Raw genomic sequence first — 20,167 nt, forward strand, 5'->3', positions numbered from 1 at the left:
GGAGGAATCCCCAAGACTAGTTCCCAGACGCTCTGCTAACTCAGAATTGAAAACACCCCCAAAGCCCATCTTTCAGACAAAGATTAGACAGGCCTATAAAACAAACAATGGCATACACGAGGAACATGCTTTTTAGTTCAGTCAAATACATGAGACCAAATGAGCAAGTCCAGCCCAAAAACAAGATGAGGAGGCAGGAAGGGACAGGAAGTGGACAAATGGACACAGGGAACCTGAGGTGAAAAGGGTGAGAGTGTTGTCACATTGTGGCTTGCAACCAATATCATGAAACAATATGTGTACGAATTTTTGAATGAGAAACTAACTTGAGTTATAAAATTTCACCTAACGCACAATAAAATTTAAGAACAAAATTAAAACATACTCTTAAAGAACACATGTTGAAGAAGACATCACAGAACAAATTAAAAAAAACTATTTTGAACTATATGGAAGTGAAAATACAACTTATCAAAAATTTTGGGATTCAGTAGAAGCAGTGCTGAGCAGTAAATTTATAGCATTAAATAAACATATTAAAAAAGATCTAAAATCAAGATTCTAAGCTTCCACCTTAAAAAAAAAAAAAAAACTTAGAAGACTCAAAAAAGAAGAGCAAATTAAATCCAAGGTAAGCAACAGAAAAGAAATTAAAAAAAAAAATCAGAGTAGAAATCAATGAAATTTGAAGCAGGAAATAATACAGAAAATCAGTAAACCAAAGAGCTGGTTATTTGAAAATATTGATAAAATTGATAAACCTCTACCCCGGCTAACCAAGAAAAAGAGTAGACACAAATTCCTAATATCAGAAACAAAAGAGATTTCATCACAACTGAACCACTCTATACCCACAAATTTGATAACTTAGCTGAAATGGATACAATCTACAAATACTCGCACATGGAAAAATAGATAATCTGACTAGGCTATATCTACTAAAAATATGGAATCAACAATAACTTTCCAAAACAGAAAATATTGGGCCCAGATATTCACTGAGGAATCCTAAGAAACATTTAAAGAAGAAATGATACCAATTCTCCACAATCTCTTCCAGAAGATAAAATCAGAAAGAACACTTCCGGCTCATTTTATGAGGCCATTATTAACCTAAAACCAAAACTGAACAAATACTTTACAAAAAGTGAAAATTACAGACAAATATCTCTCATGAACACAGATGCAAAAATTCTCAACAAAATATTAGCAAACAGAATCCAACAGTGTATAAAAAGAATAAACATCATGACCAAGTGGGATTTATTCCAGATATGTAAAGCTGGCTCAGCAGTCAAAAATCAATTTATGTAATTAATCACATCAACAGGCTAAACAAGAAAAATCATATGATCGTGTCAATAGACACAGATGAAGCATTGGACATAATTCAACACCCATTCATGATTAAAGTTCTGAACTTTCTCAACTTGAAAAAGAACATCTACAAAGAGCTACAGTTAACACCATACTTAATGGTGAGAAAGTAGATGTTTTTCCCCTAAAATGAGGAATGAGACAATGATGCCCCCTCTACCACTCCTATTCAATGTCATTCTAACATAATGTAATAAGAAAAGGAAATGAAAGGAATACAGATTGAGAAGAAGAAATAAAACTGTCCTTGTTGGCAGATGATATGATTGTCTTTGTAGAAAATACCAAAAAATAAAAAACAAAAAACCTCCTGCAGGATACAAGGGAAATACATGAAAGTCAATTAGATATAAATCTTAAAAAGTATGTACAAGAGCTATATGAGGAAAAGTACAAAACTTTGATAAAGAAATCAAAGAAGATCTAAATACATGGAGAGATATACCACGTTTATAGACAGACTCAGTACTATTAAGATATTATGTCTTCTTAACTTGATCTATAAATTCAATTCAATGCAATCCCAATATAAATCTCAGCAAGTTATTTTGTGGATATCAATAAACTAATGCTAAAATGCATATGGAAAAGCAAAAGACCCAGAATAGTCAATGCAATACTGAAGAATAAAAAAGTCGGAGGACAGACAGTATCCAATTTCAAAACTTACATAAAGCCACAGTGATCAAAATAGTGTGGCTTTGGCCAAAGAATTGATAGAGTAGAACAGATTAGGGAGCCTAGAAAAGGTCCATAGAAATTTAGTCATGTGGTCTTTGACAAAGTAGCTAAGGCAAATAAATGGAGGATAGACATCAGCAAATGGTGCTCGGACAACAGAACAGCTACATTTAAAAAAAAAAAGGAGGAGGAGGAGGAAGACCCAGACACAAATCTTGCACCTCTCACAAAAATTTAACTCAAAATGGATCACAGATCAAAATGTAAACTGCAAAAACTGAAACACTTCTAGAAATAACATAGGAGAAAATCTAGATGACCTTGGGTTTGGCAATGACTTTTTAGATACAAGACCAAAAGCATGATCCACAAAAGAAAAAGTTGGTACGTTGGACTTCATTAAGATTAAAACTTCAGTTCTGCAAAAGACATTGTAAAGAGAATAAAAAGACAAGACAGAGACTAGAAGAAAATATTTGCAAAACATATGTCTGATAAAGGACTTGTACCTAAAATATGTGAAGAACTCTTAAAACTCAATAATAAGAAAACAAACAGCCCACTTATAAAATGGGCAAAATATCTTAATAATCACCTCACCAAAGAAAATACACATATGAGAAATAAGCACTATGGAAAAAACGCTCAACAGCATATGTCATTAGGGAATTATGACTGAAAACACACTTATTAGAATGACTGAAATTCAAAACACTGAAAACACCAAATGCTGGCAGGGATGTGGAGCAACGGGAATGTTCATTCATTACTGGTGGGAATGCAAAATAGTACAGCTACTTTGGAAGATAGTTAGGTGGTTCTTACAAATATAGGTTTACTACATGATCTCTTAATTGTGCTTCTAGATATTTACTCAAATGAGTTGACAACTTATGTCTACACAAAAACCCACATGAAAATTTTTATAGATGCTTTAATCATAATTGTCTCAAATTGGAAGCAACCAAGATGTTCTTCAATGGGCGAACAGGTAAACAAACTGTGGTACAACCATATGATAGAGTATTATTCCGTTACTAAAAAAAACGGGGAGGTGGAGCGAACATGGCACTCTAGACTAGAAGAACAACACCATCCTTTCACAGCAAAGACTCAAAAAACTAAGTAAAACAGGGACAACTATCAATCCTGGAACCCTAAGCATCAAATGAAGAAATAAAGAACTCAGCCAAGCACCAAATGAAATAAGAAACTGACAGAGAAGGAAGAGCGAGGAGATACGGGAGTAGGTCCTCTATCAGCTAACGCAGCACGGATTCGCCATCTTGGACTCCTCTCAGAGATCAGTGGACAGGGAGCATGTGAAAGCAGCTTTGTGGAGCCCCCAGGAGGAGACAGAACACCCGGCAACCAGCGATATGTGCTTTTCCATCCCCATCCTTCTCCCCCCTGATGCTTGGCCTCCACTGCTTCCTAGCTAGTGGCGGTTGCTCAGCCTGCTGGAAAGGGCAGGGTCCCTGCCACTTGGATTTGCCTTGCCCACATCAGAGACTGGCGGTCAGGGAGCACAGGAAAGCAGCTTCACAGAGCTCCCAGCAGAAGACAGAACACCCAATAACCAGCAATATATGCTTTCCCACTCCCCCCTTCTTCCCCACCCCCCACCCCGGCACCTGCTGACCCCAGTCTCTTGGCTGGGAGGCACTGTGCCACTTGGATTCACCCTTCCCATGCTGGCCAGGGCCATCAGTACCATTTGAAAACCTAGAGGAAACGGACAAATTTCTAGAAACACACTACTTACCCAAATTAACACAAAATGATGTTGACAATCTGAACAGACTCATAACAAGAGAAGAGATTGAAAAGGTAATAAAAAAAACTTCCAACAAAAAAAAACAAGCCCTGGCCCAGATGGCCTCACTGGAGAATTCTACCAAATATTTAGTGAAAAGCTTACACCAGTACTACTCAAACTATCTCAGAACATAGAAAAGGAAGCAATACTTCCGAATTCATTCTATGAAGCCAGCATAACCCTGATACTAAAATCAGGAAAAGACACCACAAAAAAACAAAATTACAGACTAATATCTCTCAGAATATAGATGCAAAAATTCTCAACAAAATTCTAGCCAATAGATTTCAGCATAATATTAAAAAAAAAAAAATACACCATGACCAAATGGGATTCATACCAGGTATGCAAGGATGGTTCAACATTAGAAAATCAATCAACGTAATCCACCACATAAATAAAAGCAAAGAATCACATAATCATCTCAATCGATGCAGAAAAGGCATTTGACAAAATCCAACTCTGATTCCTGATAAAAACTCTCAATAAAATAGGTATAGAAAGGAAATTTCTCAACATAACAAAAGGCATCTATGGAAAATGAACAGCCAACATCATTCTTAATGGAGAGAGGCTGAAAACATTCCCCTTGAGAACAGGAAAAAGACAAGGATGCCCTTTATTACCACTCCTATTTAACATTGTGCTGGAAGTTCTAGCTAGATCAATAAGGCAAGAAACAAGAAAAAAGGCATCCAAATTGGTAATGAAGAAGTTAAATTGTCCCTATTTGCCAGTGATATACTATACATAGAAAACCCAAAAGATTCCATGAGAAAACCACTGAAACTAATAGAAAGATTCAGCTGAGTGGCACGATACAAGATAAATATACAAAAATCAGTTGGATTCCTATACACCAAAAAAGAATGAAAAGGAAATCAAGAAATGAATATCATTTATTATAGCTCCTAAAAAAAAAAAACTTAGGAATAAATCTAACTAGGAATGTAAAAGGCCAGTACAAAGAAAACTACAAAACACTACTGCAAGAAATCAAGAGGTGTACATAAATAGAAAAACATACTATGCTTATGGATAAGTAGACTCAACATTGTGAAAATGACAATTCTGCCCAAAGTAATTTACAAATACAACGCAATCCCAATCCAAATACCAAAAGCATTCTTTGAAGAGTTGGAAAAACTAATCACTAACTTTATATGGAAAGGGAAGAAGTCCCAGATAAGTAAAGCACTACTGAAGAGGAGAATAAAGTAGGAGGACTCGCACTACCTGACCTCAGAACTTACCATACAGCTAATGGCAGTCATAACAGCCTGGTACTTGTACAACAACAGATACACTGACCCATGGAACAGAATTGAGAACCCAGATGTAAATCCATCTACCTACGGTCACCTGATCTTCAACAAGGGCCCCAAGTACATCGAATGGGGAAAAGATAGCCTTTTTAACAAATGGTGCTGGAAAAACTGGGTGTTCATCTGCAAAAAATGAAACAGGACCCATACCTTACACCATACACAAAAACTAATTCAAAATGGATCAAAGACTAAACATAAAGCCAAAAACTATGAAGATTCATAGAAGAAAAAAATAGGATCAACGATAGAGGACCTAATACATGGCATTAACAGAATACAAACAATAACCAAGAGCCCACAAACTCCAGAAGATAAGCTAGATAACTGGGATCTTCTAAAAATTAAACACTTATGCTCATCAAAAGACTTCACCAAAAGAGTAAAAACAGAACCTACAGACTGGGAAAAAATTTTGGCTATTATGAATCAGACAAAGGTCTAATCTCTAAAATCTACAGGAAAATCTAACACCCATACAACAAAAAGACAAATAATCCAATTAAAAAATGGGAAAAGGAAATGAACAGACACGTCACCAAAGAAGACATTCAAGCACATGAGGAAATTCTCGAGATCACTAGCCATTAAAAAAGCCATTAGAGATATGCAAATCAAAAACACAGTGAGATACCATCTCACCCTGGCATTGCTGGCACAAAAAAAAAAAAAAACAGAAAATAACAAATGTTGGAGAGGCTGCAGGGAGATCAGAACTCTTATGCACTGCCGGTCGGAATGCAAAATGATACAGCCATTTTGGAAAACGATATGTTGCTTCCTTGGAAAGCTAGAAATAGAAATACCATATGATCCAGCAATCCCATTCCTAGGAATATATCCTAGAGAAATAAGAGTTGTATAGACGTATGCACACCCATGTTCATGGCAGCATTGTTCTCAATAGCAAAAAGATGGAAACAGCCTAGAAGTCCATCAACAGAAGAATGGATAAACAAACTATGGTACACACAAACAATGGAGTATTATGCAACAATAAAGAACAATGATGAATCTGTGAAGCATCTCATAACATGGATGAATCTGGAGGGCATTATGCTGAGTGAAATAAGTTAATCACAAAAGGATACTGTATGAGACTGCTACTGTAAAAACTCATGAGAATGTTTACACACAAAAAGAAACAATCTTTGAAGGTTACAAGGGAGGGGAGGGATAGGGATGGAAAAGCACTAAATAGACAGCAGATAAGTGGTAACTTTGGTGAAGGGTAAAACAGTACACAGTACTGGAGAAGCCAGCACAACTTGTCCAAGGCAAGGTCACGGAAGCTCCATAGACACATTCAAACTCCCTGAGGGACCAAATTGCTGGGACCATGGTCTTAGGAAATATCTAGCTCAACTGGCATATCATCATTTATAAAGAAAATGTTCCACATTCTACTTTTGTGAGTAGTGTCTTGGGTCATAAAAACCTGTGAGCAGCCATCTAAGATACTCCGCTGGTCTTAGCCCTTCAGGAGCAAGGAAGAATGAAGAAAACTAAACACACAAGGGAAAGATTAGTCCAAAGGAAAATGGACCACATCCACCATGACCTTCACCAGACTGAGTCCAACTCTTCTAGACAGTGTCTGGCTCCCACCACTGACTGCTCTGACAGGGATCACAATAGACAGTCCTGGACGGAGCTGGAGAAAAATGTAGAACAAAATTCTAACTCACACACACAAAAAAAAACACCAGACTTACTGGCCTGACAGGCTGGAGAAACCCTGAGAGTATGGATTCCAGACACCTTTTTAGCTCAGTGATGATGTCACTCCCGAAGTTTACCCCTAAGCCAAAGATTAGACAGGCCCACGAGACTAAAGGGGCACACCAGCCCAGGGGCGAAGATTAGAAGGCAGGAGGGGACTGGAAAGCTGGTAATAGGGAACCCAAGGTTGAGAATGGAGAGTATTGACATGCCATGGGTTTGTCAACCAATGTCACAGAACAATATGTGTACTAACTGTTTAATGAGAAACTAGTTTGTTCTGTAAATCTTCATCTGAAGTATAAAAAAAAAAAAACAACTGTCAAGCCATGAAAAGACATGGAGGAATCCTGAAAGCATATTGCTAAGCAAGATAAGCCAGTCTGAAAAGGCTATATACTGTACGATTTCAACTAAATGACATTCTGAAAAAGGCAAAACTGCAGGGACAGTTAAAAAAAAAAAAATTGAGGTGGGGGAGGGATGAATAGGTAGAATACTGGATATTTTAAAGACAGTGAAACCAGTCTGTGCAAACCTGCAATGGTGGACACATGGTATTATGCATTCAGTAGCCTTTATGCTGTGTTGCCATCCCTACAGATGTTCACTATGGATTCTGGATGAGAGATGTCGAAGGGCTTCATGGATTGGTGAGAGAATTTTTAAGGTTTTCTTGACATTCCACTTGCTTGTTTATACATTTGTTCAGAACTATTGTAAAAGATACTAGGTTCTGTTTAAGATGGGAGATGACTGAGACACTGCCTGTGACTTCAAGAATGAGTTCAGGAATGTAGCGAGGGAGGCAGATGTGTGCATCTATGTACCTAAGAAAGGCAGGACGGAGAGAAGAGCATGCTGACCGTGGCAGGGTATGGCCTCTGCAGCCTGAATGCATCAAATGGAAACACTACTGGGTTGATATAAACAGGCTGCATTTGAAATTCCATTCCAACGGTCCAGGGGAAGCACAGTAGACCAGATTTAAGTCTCACCTCCAGAGCATGACTCAACAGACATTCTCTAAGAGGTTCTATGTTTTCTTTTACCAGGCAATGGGGAGCTGGGGGAGATTCTTCAGCAGGTGAATGAAGTTAAGCAGTGATGAAGGAAGGTATTATTTATCAGCAGTGGAAAAATAAATTTGAGAGAAAACGGAGGCAGGAAACTCAATTCATAAGCCATGCTCCAGATATGAGATAGCAAAGGGATGAATCACAGAAGAAACAGAATAAAGAGAAAGGAAGGACCAGATCAAAGTTATATTTCTATGAACAAACTGATGAGGCCAGGCTCCTTATGTGACATGGGTGCCAAGGAAAGTGAAAATAAAAATCAAACTTGAGTTTTCAAATTTGAAAAGAGGGTAGTTGAAGTCATAGAAAAGGGGTTCATCTAGTAGCATAGAAAATACTGAGTTAGAGTTTGAGGGGGTAGTCCTTATTCCATGGTCAACTGAAAATACAGTCTTAGAACTTCGGAAATGGGTCAAATGAGATGGAAGCTAGTGAAAGAAAGTATGAGTAGTGGGGAGGTCAGGGAAGAGTTTGAAAAGTACCTTGGGAGATATAAGAGGATCAACAGAAATTTTTGTTTTGGGGTGGGGAAATCATGATCACGTCTGTAAGCAGGAGACAGGGTACCAGTGGCAGGGAAGGGGCAAAAGATTATGAGAGGAGATCCCTGGGGAAGATAAGCCTTACAGGATGGGGAAAGGGGTGGGATCACAAGCACTGCCTGAAGTCATAAGTACGTTCCTTGGGCGGAGGAAAGAAAGTTGAGAGAAAGATAAATCTGGGATGAAGAAAGAGTGAACTGAAGGTGGGCAGTCCCAATTTCCTCAGTATTGTGGAAGCCAGGATAGATTGGAGGAGGAAAAAGAGCCAGGGAATGTAGCCAGGATGCTATTGCCAGGATTGCATTGGAATAGTTGCTGTACAAATGGAAAAGTAGAAGACAAAGATATAAATAAGGGTACTTTTCAAAGGCAAAATCAATATAACCTGGTGCGTCGTAAACTACAGGAGAGGAAAAGTAAAGAAACGACTAAGGTTTTAAATTAGGGTAAGTGGAAGAATTCTAGTCCTTTAGAAATTGTTAAAAAGACAAGAAGGGTAATATTTTAAGAGGGAAAGCGTGTGTTCAATTTTGACATGTTGAGTTTGAGGCAGTGGTGAAACAGAAAAATCGAAATGTTCGATAGGCATTTCACTGTTTATTCATTCATTCATCATACACGTGCTGAGGGCCTACCATGTGCCAGGCACTGGCCTGGGGAGATTATGGTGGGCAAGATACACACAGTCCTTGTCTTCTCAGAGATCAAGGGTTACATGGCAAGACAAGTGGGTAACCAGGCATTGAGCTTGATCAAGAGAATTCACAGGTACTAAAAAATATCTGCTTAAAAACTTGGGGGGAGGAGGGGAGGGGGAGGCAAGAGCCTGCCCTGGACTGCTCAAAAAGGAGACCCCTCCTTCTACATTAAAAATAAATAAGCAGAATATGAAAGTGTTAGAAAATGTGAAAATGGTTTCTAAACGAATCATAAAGCTTTAATAATCTGGCAGAGATGCGAGAACTAAAAAAATCTTGAAAGCTTTAACAAGTTGGAAACATGGGAAGGAAAAAATAAGCTTTTAGTGATGAAGTAAATTTTGGTTAAAAACATATTTTACTCTTCTGGGCCAATTTGGAAACCCATCTTTTGACCTCAGATATACCGAGAACAAATGTGTACATTCTTCCTTTCAAAGCCTATTAAGAATAAAAACTATAAATTAAGCACATATACTCTCCAAAAGGAAACCCTGGTGACATAGTGGTTCAGAGCTATGGTTGCTAACCGAAAGGTCAGCAGATCCAATCCGCCAGGCGCTCCTCGGAAACCCAGCGGGGCAGTTCTACTCTGTCCTTCAGGATTGCCGTGAGTTGGAATCGACTCGAGGGCAATGGGTTTTTTGGTTACTCTCCAATATGAATTTCCAAACTTAAATGAACAAACAAAACAAAAAACAGGGGTTTTCTCAGTGGATGATTACTACACGAGAGCTTTGATAAAGTAGGTTTATAGTCCAAGGTCAAAGCATAAAGGAAAAACTTTCTCAATAAATCATTTGTATTTGTGTAGAATAAATGAGGCTGTTGAAGTCAATGTGAAGTGTGCTTTTATCAGAGACTTTACAGAGGGTGCCGAGTTCAAAAGCTTAAAAAGACACCATTTAGTGTTCCTTTTTTTTTTTTTTATAGCCAGGCATGGGTATTCAGATTCTGATGGTTTTTTTTTAAGAAGATACTTCTTATTATAGGAAAGCTACCGTTTTTTTTTACAGCTGTATTAATCTTCCCATTTTCAAGAAGTTATCATCCCTTTTAGCTATTATTGATTATTCCAACTTACTGGATTAGTTTAAATTATAACCAACACCTGCATGAACGTATGAGGCCTGATTTCCTCACAGCCACTTCTAATTATGCTCATTTACAGTTTGGTTGGATTTATTTGGGTGCTTATAACGTGTACAGTATTTCCAGAGCTTTTAAATAAGAATTACTATTTTTTTCTGGAAAACCATAAAGACTTTAAATGCCAGCTCTTCATTAAGTGTACTAACTAGGGAAAAAGGAAGCATGAGTAAGTGAAATCCACACGTAATCCCAATGCTCTGCTATAGCCGTTCCTGTTTAATCTGATCCTTTAGATCATGTCCTAAGAGTTCCCTGTTTATGTCAATGACATCTTGGTTCTCCTGCCCAACTCAGGTTTGAAAGTTTGCAAGCATCTTGACATGTTTTTATGGAATTTCTCCAAGAAAAATTTTATCAAGGTAAAACTATTGATTTGCACTTTTGTGGCTTAATCTGCATGACAGCATTGTTCGATGAGAAAGGGAGCAAGTGTGTGTGTGAGGGGGTGAGGGTAAGGTGCGTGTGGGGTGATTGCTGGGTTAAAATCCTAGCTCCACTAGGCCATCTGTTCTTCTTTAACTAGCTGCTGTTGAGTGGATTCCGACCCATGGCAATGCCATGTGCGTCAGAGAACTGTGCTCCACAGGGTTTTCTGAGGCTGATGTTTAGGAAGCAGATTGACAGTACTTTCTTCCCAGGTGCCTCCAGGTGAGCTTGAGCTTCCAACGTTTTGGTTGGCAGCCAAATGCATTAATCATTTGTACCTCCCAGGAACTCCATCTGTTCATCTACCTACTCCATTATTTCCCCGTGCTGTCAAACCATGGCAACATCTATCAATTAGAATCAATCACCAGATAGTTTTTTATGGACAGGTCAATAGGACCAAGTGAAATTGAGAGAAAGACTTGTGGGCAGGGGGGCAAATTGTATCCAAATTATGCTACATGAACTTTCTAGGTCACTGAGCCTGTTAAAACAAGTAGGCTCAAGAGTTTATCAAGCAAGCTGAGTAATCATTAAGATAGGCTGCAGTTCACTGCAAGAATGAAATTTCTTTCCTTTCTTCTTTTTTTCTTCCTCTTCCTTTTTTTTTCCATTTTCTTTATAAAACCAGAAAAAGATGTTAAAAAATGAAAATAAAAAAGAAAGCAACCCATAAATGTTTATTTTGTCACCATTAGCACCCTGGACTAGTCCACTAAACCCACTGCCATCAAGTCGATTAAGACTCGTAGCAACTCTATAGGACAGAGTAGAACTGCCCCATAGGGTGCCGAAGGCTGTAATCTTTGTGGAAGCAGACTGCCACATCTTTCTTCCATGGAGCGGCTGGTAGGTTCAAACCACCAACCTTTCAGTTAGCAGCTGAGCATTTTAACCACTGTACCACCAGAGTTCATTTGAACAGTCCACTAAAAAAAAAAAAGGTCCATTGCTGTGGAGTTGAATCTACCTCATAGTGACCCTATAGGACAGAACAGAACTGCCCCATAGAGTTTCCAAGAAGCACCTGCTAGATTCAAACTGCCAACCTTTGGTTAGCAGCCTGAGCTCTTAACCACTATGCTACCAGGGATTCTGACTGGTCCACTAGAAACTGGAATTATCACCAGAAATCATGTTCTTTTAAGAGTGCTTTTTCCAAACAAAACATGTCATGGGTTTAATGGTGTGTGAAATAGGACTATTTCAGATTCTTTGAGACATATCAAAATTATTTTTCAAAAATCTTGGTTTTGGCAATACCTTCTATGTGCCCTTTTCCAAGTATTTACCCTTTAAAAATATGGACATGTAAAGAAGTTTTCATTTTTGTCTTTTTTAGTCTAGATTTCCTAATCAAAGTCATATGAAAGGTGCTTTTGAGAAATTACAAATATTTTAAAGGTCTTCCTTTTTATTTCTATTTAGACAAGTAAAAATAAGTAAAATATTATAAAAAGTAGATATACAAATGTTCAAAAAGTACATGAGAACACGTATGTTAAAACTGCCAGTGAGGTACTACTACACCAGAATGGCTAAAATGAAAAATGCTGACACTACCAATGATGGCGTGGGTGTGGAACAAACCAGAACTCTCATACACTACTTGAGGGAGTAAGTGGGAAATCCAGGCAAAAAATAGTTAAATACACATCTTCCCTATGACCCAGCAAAGTCCCCTCCAGGTACCTACGAGAAATTAAAACATAGGTCCACAAAAACCCTCATACAACAACGTTTATAGCATCTGTAATCATAATAACCCAAAACAAAACTCAGTTCGGGTGTCCATCAACAGAAGGAAGCACAGACAAACTCCAGAATATTCACAAAATAGACTACTACTCAGGAATAAAAAGGGAATGACCTATTGATACCTGTAAAATCATAAATAATCCTCAAAAATATGCTGAATGAAAGAAGGATGAAATTCTGGAAGATGCAAAACTAAGCTAGAGTGAAATCAAATGAGTGGTTGTTTCTGGAGAAGGATACTTTCTAGGGTGATGAAAATGTCCGATTTCTTGATGAGGTGTATTTGTAGGTTACATGGATGCACACATTTGTCATAACTGATCAAACTATACACTCAGGGTCTGAGCATTTTACTAGGTGTAAATTAGGCCTCAATAAAAAATTCTCATTAAAAATAAGAATGGAAATTCAAAAAATTTGAAAATCACTTTGAGTATATTTAAAATAAAATATTTTTAAAAATCAATACCTTGGTCGAAGCTTTAATATTTTCAATGCTTGCCCAGATGCAAATTTTTGAATTTTCAAACTAATAGGGTAAATATTTATGATCAGCAAATACTATTTTACAATCAATTTAGGATTATAGTTTACCATTTAGCACAGTGTCTGGCACATACCAAAAACCAAACCCATTGCCATGGAGTCAATTATAACTAGTGGTTAAGAGCTTGGCTGCTAATAAAGGGTCAGCAGTTTGAACCCAGCAGCCGCTCCTTGGAAATCCCATGGAGCAGTTCTACTCTGTCCTATAGGGTTACTATGAGTCAGAATTGATCCCATGGCAACAGGTTTGTTTTTTTGGCTTATAGGAGACAGTAGAATTACCCCATATTGTTTCCAAGGACTGGCCGGTGGATTGGAACTGCTGACCTTTTGGTTAACAGCCGAGTTCTTAACCACTGCACCACTAGGGCCAAATACATGGCTTGGGTGAATAAATGAATGAATGGCAATCATTTTAAAATAAACAGAATTTTCTTATTTTGTACTGGAGCCCCAGTGGTGCCGTGGTTAAGGGCTATGGCTGCTAACCAGAAGGTCACCAGTTCAAATTCACCAGCCGCTCCTTGGAAACCCTATGCGACAGTTCTGCGCTGCCCTAGAGAGTCACATGACTCAGAATAGACTCCACGGCAATGGGTTATCTTGTACTACCAAAGAAGATGGTAGTTTGTGGCTTCATTTCCAACTCGGTGATTTCCCGCTGTCTACAGCTTTCCCCATCTGTCACCAGTTTTTTAAGCCAGTGATTCTAAAACTTTAGTGGCATCAGAATCACCTGGAAGGCTTGTTAAAACACAAATTGCAGGGCTCCACCTTCAGAGTTTCTGATTCAGTAGGCCTGGAGTGGAGCCCGAGAACTTCCTTTTTGTGACAAGTTCCCAGCTGATGGTGATGTTGGCGCTGCCTGCTTCAGGAACGTGTCGTGAGAGCCACTGCTTCAAGCACTACCTCCAATGTCTGATCAAAGACCCATCCTTTTCCAATCAAAGATCAACTTTTCTACCTTTTTGTAGCCTTTCTTAACTGCCTTCAGCCTCCTCTTCTTAGCTATTATTACACTTATTGCTGCTATTCCTCATTTGTTATTTGGTTATTTTCCCTTGTAGTTTATTCTTTTGGAAAAAAAAAAAAAAGGAATTTGCATGTGTTTTCTTTTCAGGTAGATGTTAACTCCCTCAAAAGTAGGGACTCTGACTTATGTATCTTTGTTCCTCTCGCACCTAGAACAGGTTGTACAGCTAATAAACCCTTTGCCATCAAGTCAATTCTGACTCATAATGACCCTATAGGACAGAGTAGAACTGCCCTATAGGGTTTCCAAGGAGCACCTGGTGGATTCGAACTGCCGACCTTTTGGTTAGCAGCCGTATCTCTTAATCACTACACCACCAGGGTTTCCAAAGTAACAAAGGTGTAGGGATTCAGAAATTCCATATCTTCCTTAAACTAGTCAGTGTTCCACCTGCAATGGTGGCCGACTAGACTGTTTCAGACCAATCTTCCCTCCAAGAACAACTACAAAAGCTGGTCAAGAGGTGACAACATCTGCTTGACAGTACGGGAGCTACCGGGGCAGTGTATAGCTAACAGGCAATGGTAAATGTTGATGCTCCTAGAAGTATCAGTTCTTCAAAGACCATTTATAGATAATATTAAAAACAAGTGCTGATTTTAAGATGAAAAGCACAATCTTCAGCGATGGTGAATTACCTGTCATTGGGACAGTGGCTTGGCGGTGTCCAGTCATGGTGTGGGTTGATGAGGAAACCCCAGGACAGAAAGACAGAACTTGATGTCAGAGTGCCAATCACCAACTGGAGAGGTTTGCGAGTACGCATTTTACCTATGGAGGTAACATACAGGGTTAACTCTTGTAACATTTAGTATATTTTCATGGTTCATGTAAAATTGCATGAATATGACTCAGTAAGATGATGAAAAGTTTGAAAACATTAAATTCCTTTCTTTTATGTGGTCCAGAAATATGGTTTATTTTCCCATGAATTTAAATGTTAATCAAATGGCATCAATTGGTCCCAACCCACCTGGATCAAGGGAGAATGAATAACACCAAGGTCACAAAACTATAAATCTCCTAATTGTTTAATGAGAAGCTAGTTTGTTCAGTAAGCTTCATCTAAAGTACAGTGATAAAAATAAATAAATAATGTCTTCTTGAAAAAAAAAAAAAAGTATGCTTTTATTTTCTCTGTAGAAGAAATTAAGTGAATGCCAAGACTGATACTCATGAACTACTCTAGACTCATTTCAAATATATACGGGGCAGACATATGCACTTCTGAAAATTTTTGAAACCACAGGAATGAGAGAACCGTGAAAAAGAGGAGGGAAGATTCTCAGCCATGGAGACCAACTCTGGCCCATAAAAATTAGGGTTAGTAAAATAAAAAATCCAATAGGAGACCTAATTTAACTACATAGAACGTAAAACACATATGCTTTATATTTCCATTGGGTTCCCTCTTTCATTTGATGAGGTTGTGTGTTGGATTTGCTATAGGAAGACCTTGTGCTATCTAATCTATTGGAGTGAGAACCAAGCAGCAAAATAGCCTGTGACCTTTTTTAAGGTGGGTAACAACCTAATGGGTCATTATGCATCGGAATTGACTCAACAACAACAGATTTTTGGTTAAGAGCTGTCATAGATTTGAATTGTGCCCCCTCAAAACATGTGTCATCTTGTTTAGGCCATGATTTCCAGTATTGTGTAGTTGTCCTCCATTTTGTGATTGATGTAATTTTCCTACGTGTTGTAAATCCTAATCTCTGCCTATGGTTAATGAGGCAAGATTAGATTATGTTAAGAAGGATTAGAGTGGGATGTAACAATCTTGCTCAGGTCACATCCCTGATCTAATGTAAAGGGAGTTTCCCTGGGTCGTGGCCTACACCACCTTTTACCTTACAAGACATAAAAGGAGAGGGAAGTGAGCAGAGAGTTGGGGGACCTCATACCACCAAGAAAGCAGTGCTGGGAGCAGAGCGCTTCCTTTGGATCTGGGGATCCTGCATGGAGAAGCTCCTAGTCCCGAGGAAGATTGATGACAAGGACCTTTCTCCAGAGCCAACAGAGAAAGTCTTCCCCTGGAGCTGACATCCTGAATTTGGACTTCTAGCCTACTAGAATGTAAGAGAATAAACTTCTGTTTGTTAAAGCCATCCAGTTGTGGTATTTCTATTACGGCAGCACTAGATGACTGAGACAGAGCCTAATAAAGGCCACTTGAACCAAATGCCTCCCAAAATTGTGTCATGCTTGTTGCTTGTTAGATGTAAATTCTGTAGCTGTTGTTCCAGTGAGAAACCTCTGAGTCCAGAATATACATAATCTGTTGGTGAAATTGCCTTGCTGAGGCTAACTGAATTTTTAAGATCTTTGGAATAATTTTCAAGAGTAGTTATTTCTTGCTTGGTTGCAAACATGCATTTATCCTCCTCTATAAAATTTTCCAGTTCTACCTCTAATAAAAAAAAAAAATAGTGACCCATTAAAGTCATAATTCAAATGGCCCAAGTATGGACCCCAAAGAGGGCAGTTTAGAATCTGGGGTGAGGATGGGGTGTACAGGTAGTTTGAAAAGCCCTGAGGTGATTCCGATACGTGTTTTCTGTCTCTAATACTAATATGATGCAACTCTCTCATTTTACAAAGAACTCAAGGATGTGCAAGGTCAAGATTCCAATCCATGGCTTCTGAGTCCTGATCTAGTTTTCTTTCTGCTACATTACAGTGTGTGAAGATAATGGCAGTTAGAGACAAAAGATAAATTTTTTCTTTCCCAAGCGGAACTTATGACTTACATAATCATCGAATGATGATTTCACTAACTTTGATCTTAATACAAAAATGATTAAATAATTAAAATTTATGTGGCAGATGCAATTATAAAATGAGTGGCATGTAATCCATTAGTTACTACATCATTCCCAAGTGCAGATGATGAAAACAAAAATTTTATCTATTGTCTGAAAGGAAAGGTGGGGTATTATATCCTGAGCAAGAAGAAAATTTCCTGAGCTGGTTGTCTCGAAGTGAAAAAAATTCTCTAAGGCCAGTGTCAGAGAAGCCCTGAAATGAAATTAAGAGAAGTTATAAAGTGCTAAATTGTAATCCCTGTCCTGACTTTCCTCCTACATTTTGTTATATCTGTTTTATGATCACATCTGTATTAAGAAACCGTTCAATGACTATTCATATGAAGCCAGAATCCCATGGAATTATAATCATGCTTCTTGACTTTATTGTTCAATATTTTGAAACAGGCTCTTGAAATATTGATAGCACATGTATTTTAAAATATACGGAAAGCTGCCTGGACAACTCTCACTAAAAAGTTGCAAGGAGTAGTGGAAATTTTCCTTGCAATTTTGGGATAATATAAGAAGCCAGGAAAAGGAACTTATATTTTTCAAAACGCTTGGCTATTCAATGCCTCACCTAAAAGAAGTGGAAGCCAACAGAAGGGGGTAAGGGGATGGTGGCAACTGATCTCTGTGAACTACGCTTGGGCTAAATCACCTAGGAGACAGAATACATAACTGCAAAGGGCCCCTTTGCTCAATATATTTGAATAGCTGTATGATCCTCCCAGAATCTCTAGATGGTGCAAACGGTTAAAGTGTTCAGCTGCTAACTGAAAGGTTGGGTGTTTAAGTTTACCCAGAGGTGCCTTGGAAGAAAGGCCTAGTGATCTACTTCTGAAAAATCACCCACTGGTTTCCTTTGGAGCAAAGCTCTACTCCGACACCACGGGGTTGCCATGAGTCAGAGATAACTGGGTGGCATCTGGACTGGAATGTTCCTTCCCACCCGTTTTCTACTTTTAGAAAATTCAGCAAACAAAAATGAAGATCCTTTTTTGAGTGGCATTCAGTGTACCATGGAAAACAAATATAATTAGGAAATAATTATTTTGAGAAACGTTCACATAATAAAACGAAAATGAAACGTAAAACATTGTGATCAACTTTACATAGTTTTGAAAATGTGGTATCGGATGGTAAAAGGATATTCACAGCTTCTCTCAGGTTCTTCTTTATAGCAACGGCCTGATTAAGTGACCTGAGAAGAAACCTGAGTACTGAAATTGGACAGTGTGGGCTTTTGAATCTCCTTTAGTCACGTAGAAATGTTTCTACTTATTCATTTGGCATCGACTTTCCCGTTTCAAGTCTTCCTACCCCTAGAAAGATGTTTTCATTGTTGTTTTATGAAAGGGGTCATTTCTCTGTGTTTGACTGTTTAGAAGATGTTGAGACAAAAAGCAAATAAAATCCAACCTACAGTCCATTTAATGCACATATAACACGAGTTACACTTTTAAAATGTGAACAATTTTCTTAAGCAAAGCTTAGACAGAAGATTTTGCCCCTAAACTGCTTGCTGTTGAGTTGAGACCGATTTACGGTGACACTACGTGTGCAGAGTAGAACTGCGCTCCGTAGGATTTTCACAGCTAGGACCTTTCAGAAGCCTTTCTTCTGAGGTGCCTCTGGGTGAGTTTGAACCACCAACCTTTCTGTTAGTAGTTGGGCACTTAACCATATGTGCTACCCAGAGACTCCAAAAGGTTCAAAAAACCAAAAATAAAACCAAACCTGTTGCCATCAAGTCGATTCCAACTCATAGTGACCCTATAGGACAGAGTAGAACTGCCCCATAGGGTTTCCAAGGAGTACCTAGTGGATTTGAACTGCTGGCCGTAGCTCTTAACCACTACACCACCAGAGTTTCCAAAAGGTTCAACATCAGGCATGAATTTACAAAATTGCATTGCAAAATAGAGACAGACTAACAGGAGTTCACCCTAAATGGGTACTTGCTATGGGCCAAGACTGTCCTAAATGCCTGCACATTAACTTATTTCCTTGTGAACTCTTTTAATCCTCACACAACCCTATTAGACAGAAGGAGGCCCAGAGAGATCCAATAACATGCTTAGGGCCCTACAGTTTCCAAGTGGTCATGGTGCTGGGTCATATTCCCAGCAGATTCTAGACCAGGCTGTACTACTTTCTAAGCAGGGTAATCTGTTGACTGGAGATTTGAGTCTACCCATGGACATCTCAATAGAAAAGCCTGGCAATCTACTTCTAAAAATCAGCCATTGAAAACCCCATGGAGCATAGATCTACTCTAACACACATGGCGTCGCCACGAATCGACATCAACTCGCAGCAACTGGTGTTATTCCATCTTCTAGAGACGTCTGTAAGGCTTCCCTCAACAAGGTACTTGGGTTGGTTTCCACAGGTAGAAAACAGGAAAAGTCATGATTTAAAGTTTGCAAAAGAAAAAAATAACAATGATAGAACTTTACCTGAGCATGATTTCTTTTGACTTGGAGGGGGTGCAGGCCGCACAACGATCAGATATTTAGGCTCCGCATCTAGAGACAATAACAACATTATTTGTTCAGGATGTGTTTTCACAACAGCATACCCATGTCCTGACTCAGCGTTCCCTGCTGTTAGTCACTGTGACCGCACCACCCACACGGGAGAGGACCGAAGAGTCTGGAACGTTCATGCTTCCTGAGACTGCGCAGTCTATTAGGTTTTGAAAATAAAAATGAAATCCAGAGTTTCAAAACCAAATGGGCAGGGATGGGGAGAGGTCTTAAAAGAATCATGCTAGACACAGATTTTACGCCACATTTTAATAAACTTTTTTCCCTACGAAGTGATTTTTTAAAAATCAGATCACGTGATTTATGATATCCTATTTCTCATGGGTGGGTTAGCCCGATGCTACAAAATCAGAGAAGACAGATATTCATCTAAGACACACGCGTCTCAGCTGTTGTACAATCAAAATCACTCGCTTTCATGGAAATATGAATATTTATGATGTACCCCCTAATTTTTATCCTGTTTTGTGTGATTTGTCAGCCTATTTTCATATCCAACCAGTCGTTTTGTGAACAATTTTTAAACATTAGAATTTATATGTTGCTGTGATTCTCACCTAAAATATACCAACAAAAAATAAATCAGCAGAGAATATATTTTTAAAATATTTAGATTTTAAATAAAATAATGCTTAAGCAATCAATAT

The 20,167-nt window shown here is 38.5% G+C and overlaps 1 protein-coding gene across 18 annotated transcripts in view; it reads right to left on the reverse strand.

Moving 5' to 3' along the window:
• ABI3BP (ABI family member 3 binding protein) overlaps positions 1 to 20,167 on the reverse strand; it is a 301,406-nt gene that overhangs the window by 158,218 nt on the left and 123,021 nt on the right. For all 18 annotated transcript variants that reach the window (XM_049858519.1, XM_049858510.1, XM_049858515.1 and 15 more), the window contains exons 3-4: positions 19,431 to 19,499; positions 14,797 to 14,929 (exon numbers count right to left, since the gene is read on the reverse strand). In XM_049858519.1, coding sequence (XP_049714476.1) covers positions 14,797 to 14,929; positions 19,431 to 19,499 — 202 coding nt within the window. The remainder of the gene's footprint in view (positions 1 to 14,796; positions 14,930 to 19,430; positions 19,500 to 20,167) is intronic.

This window comes from Elephas maximus, chromosome 18 (assembly GCF_024166365.1).
Source record: "Elephas maximus indicus isolate mEleMax1 chromosome 18, mEleMax1 primary haplotype, whole genome shotgun sequence".
Taxonomy (NCBI): Eukaryota; Metazoa; Chordata; class Mammalia; order Proboscidea; family Elephantidae; genus Elephas; species Elephas maximus.